At 29.6% G+C, this 3,164-nt stretch overlaps 1 protein-coding gene across 1 annotated transcript; it reads left to right on the top strand.

Moving 5' to 3' along the window:
* The first annotated feature begins 1,408 nt into the window (after positions 1–1,408).
* Positions 1,409–2,156, top strand: LOC131169573 (uncharacterized). The gene has a single exon (XM_058128758.1). It carries the CDS (start codon positions 1,518–1,520, stop codon positions 2,079–2,081), a length of 564 nt encoding a protein of 187 aa, XP_057984741.1. The 5' UTR covers positions 1,409–1,517; the 3' UTR covers positions 2,082–2,156.
* The last annotated feature ends 1,008 nt before the right edge of the window (positions 2,157–3,164 follow it).

Genomic DNA, 3,164 nt, shown 5'->3' with positions numbered 1-3,164 from the left:
TTATTATATATATAATAATTTAATTATAATCATTAATTATAGATCATAATAAATAATTATAATAAAATTATTATATACGAATTAATTTTATTATATAATTTTTTTTATAATAGACCTAATCTAAATAAAAAAAATTCTATTGCATATAAAATTTAATTTTTATAGGCTCCTTTGCACTTTAAAGGGAGTATTCAATTTTTTTTTTTTCATTGGGTAAAGACACATGCATATTTAGGTTAGTGATAAAAATAGATCACACTTCAAAATCATGATAATTTTAAAGAAATCATTATTTTTATATAATTTAAACACATGCACATTCCATGCCAGCTGATGTGGGATCTCGATGGATCAGCCTTACATGGGACTTCAATTAGGGCCTTAACCACATTGGCAACTCCAGAAACGGCTCAAGGCGTACTATTTTTTTCTTTCATCAGGCAAAGACACAAGTGTACTTTGATCAGTGACAGAAATATATCACACCTCAAAATTATGATAATTTTGAGAGAATCTTTATTTTTATATAACCCAAACATACGCACACTTTACAACTGATGTGAGATTCAAATTTTATTTTTAAAAAATATATTATTCCAAGATGTAATTATGAAATATAAAAAAATTAATTTTATGCATATTATAAAATGGATACGAGATATTTTGGTAAATTCAAAAAAATAATAAATAAATAAATTTCTTAAAATTGTAACTATAAAATATTTTTTTAAAAATTTAATAATTATAATTATTTATATATTAATTTATAATTAACTTATCATTCTGTTCAGTTTCTTATATTCATTAGGTGGTATATATAAAAAGTGTGAGGCTGGCTTGCATTATGTGTATGATCAGTGTAGTAGTGGACATAATATATATTTTTTTATTTTTAATATAAATTTATATAAATAATTAAACAGCTTGTACATCAAAATTTTAACTAATTCACTATTATAATTCAATAATTTGTAGTGTACCATAATGTATATTTTTAATGTTGGATTTTCAAACATTTAGTAGTGTATAATAAAATTTAATTTATTTAAAAAAATGTAATTTAATTAAGTATTTAATAAAATATTTGATTATATTAAATCAATGGATGAATATTAAATATATTAAATGTTTTATACTTAATTATTGAATAATTGAGGAGGGGAATTTTTTATTAAAAAAATAAACGGTCAAAAATTTCAGCATTTGAACCAAATAAAAAATATTGTATATGTAAGCACTCACATCTGGCCGTCGGCTAATAGTAAACAATCAAGCATATATTTGAATTTCTGTTGTTTCAATTGCTCAGTCGCTGCCTTCTTCTTGTCTTATCTGCGCATTTCTACTTCTGCAAACTAATTAATATATTGTTCCTCAGGATTTTTCTATGTCTATATATACATAGAGTATTATTCTGATCATTACCCATTCTCAATTTTCTGGAGGGAAAATAGACGGAGCACACAATATATCAAACACCTTCATTTCTCTCGCAGATAACAAGCCAGTTTCTCACTATGGATGCTTATTCTTCTAGCTATTCTTCTTCCTCTTCCTCACCAATGTATATTTCCCAATACCCACATGAAGGAAAGGGCCTAAAGGCATCGCAATTGCTTCATTCGGTTCGTAAGCCCCAGTTGAAGCCATGGAAGAAACCTATAGCACCATTGGCACCAACCCCACCAAGAGTGTACAAGGTCGACCCTATAAACTTCAAGGATCTTGTTCAAAAGCTCACCGGTGCACCTGAGCCGTCGCAGCCTCAACAGCGGCTCCAACGTGTGGCGCCTCCTCCGCTTGTTCTTGATAAAGACAAACCGGCATTGTTTAGCAGAGAGTTCGCAGCAGCAGCACCTTTGCAGCTCCTTCCTTCCCCTGTGAAAACCCCATTTTCTGCTTTATTTCAGGAGTTGATGTCTGATACAACTGATCCCAAACTCAAGAAGATTTCTGATAGTGTAGTAGCTTCGCCTTCGCTCGAATTGAACCTCTTGTCTCCATCAACCCATGGCTGGTGTTCTTTTCCTCTTCTGAGTCCTGGAACACTTTCCAGCTTGGAGCAAAGCACAGTCCTTTAAAATTTAGCTGAAAGCAGCTTTATTTCTTGCTTCTTTAAGCTTCAAAGAGATGCAGAATAGATCAAACTTCTCTTCGATTGTCAAACGTAAGGACGAATTAAACCAGCTATGGGCCATTCACCAGAACCATCAGCCACAACAGCCGCAAACTACCTAGCTAGTTTACTGCAATGTGAAGTAATTAAAGTATGAAAACTACTAGCATTTAGTGATTTTTATTTCAATATTTTCTTCTTGTTTTTGTTTGGGTTCAGAATATTAGGAAAGAAAATTACTGTATAATATACCAGCAAGTCTTTTGGGCTGGAGATATGTATAATTATTATATATATGATGCTTCCATGAGAACGGTGGTGAAGAAGCTTGAAAAGAAAATAAATTGCACATGCTAGCTCTGCAATCAATCCACACGGTTGGCGTTGCATGGGTGTGAATTGTGGAATTTTCAAAACATCCTGAATTAGCTATTCTACTACTCTATGACCTCACCAACCGCTGAAAAAGTGAAACTCTCTCATATTTAGCCGCATTAGTTGTTACTATCCCATTTTTCAAACTTTTCTATTCAATTTTGGACGATATCCGTCTTACCATAACCGACTATTTTCAAGGAATTCATCGGTTTTTCTTGTTAAAATAAAAGATAAATTTTTTATTAAATAGAGATAAAATTGTACTTCTATAATTTTGCATGAAAAAATTTAAAATAAATTATTTATATAAAATATAATAGTAATTATTTTAATTTTAAATGATCTTAATATTTAAGTTGATTAGTCAGCAAGAAACACACTCTACTCTATATTAATTACCAACGTTCGATTTCATGATCTTTTTATGAGTCCGATTTAAAATCATCAAATTTTGATACGTATTTTCTATCATTAAACTCTTATCCAAATAATAAAATAATAAAATAGAACAACTAAAAAAAATAAATTATCACAATAGAGAAAATAATAAATCATTGCAAAGGAGCAAATACTAATTTCTCCCAAAAAATAAGATAATAAATCTCCCTAAAAAGCTCACAAGAAAAAAAAAAGAAAGAAAAAAAATAAAGAGGTCTGGAAATTACAAAAC

The sequence above is a fragment of the Hevea brasiliensis genome, chromosome 10 (assembly GCF_030052815.1).
Source record: "Hevea brasiliensis isolate MT/VB/25A 57/8 chromosome 10, ASM3005281v1, whole genome shotgun sequence".
NCBI lineage: Eukaryota > Viridiplantae > Streptophyta > Magnoliopsida > Malpighiales > Euphorbiaceae > Hevea > Hevea brasiliensis.
The sequence above is the reverse complement of the archived record's forward strand: the minus strand, read 5'-3'. Positions and strand labels throughout refer to the sequence as shown.

Coding starts and splice junctions, on each gene's coding strand:
- LOC131169573 (XM_058128758.1), top strand. CDS start 1,518: ATGGATGCTTATTCTTCTAGCTATTCTTCTTCCTCTTCCTCACCAATG.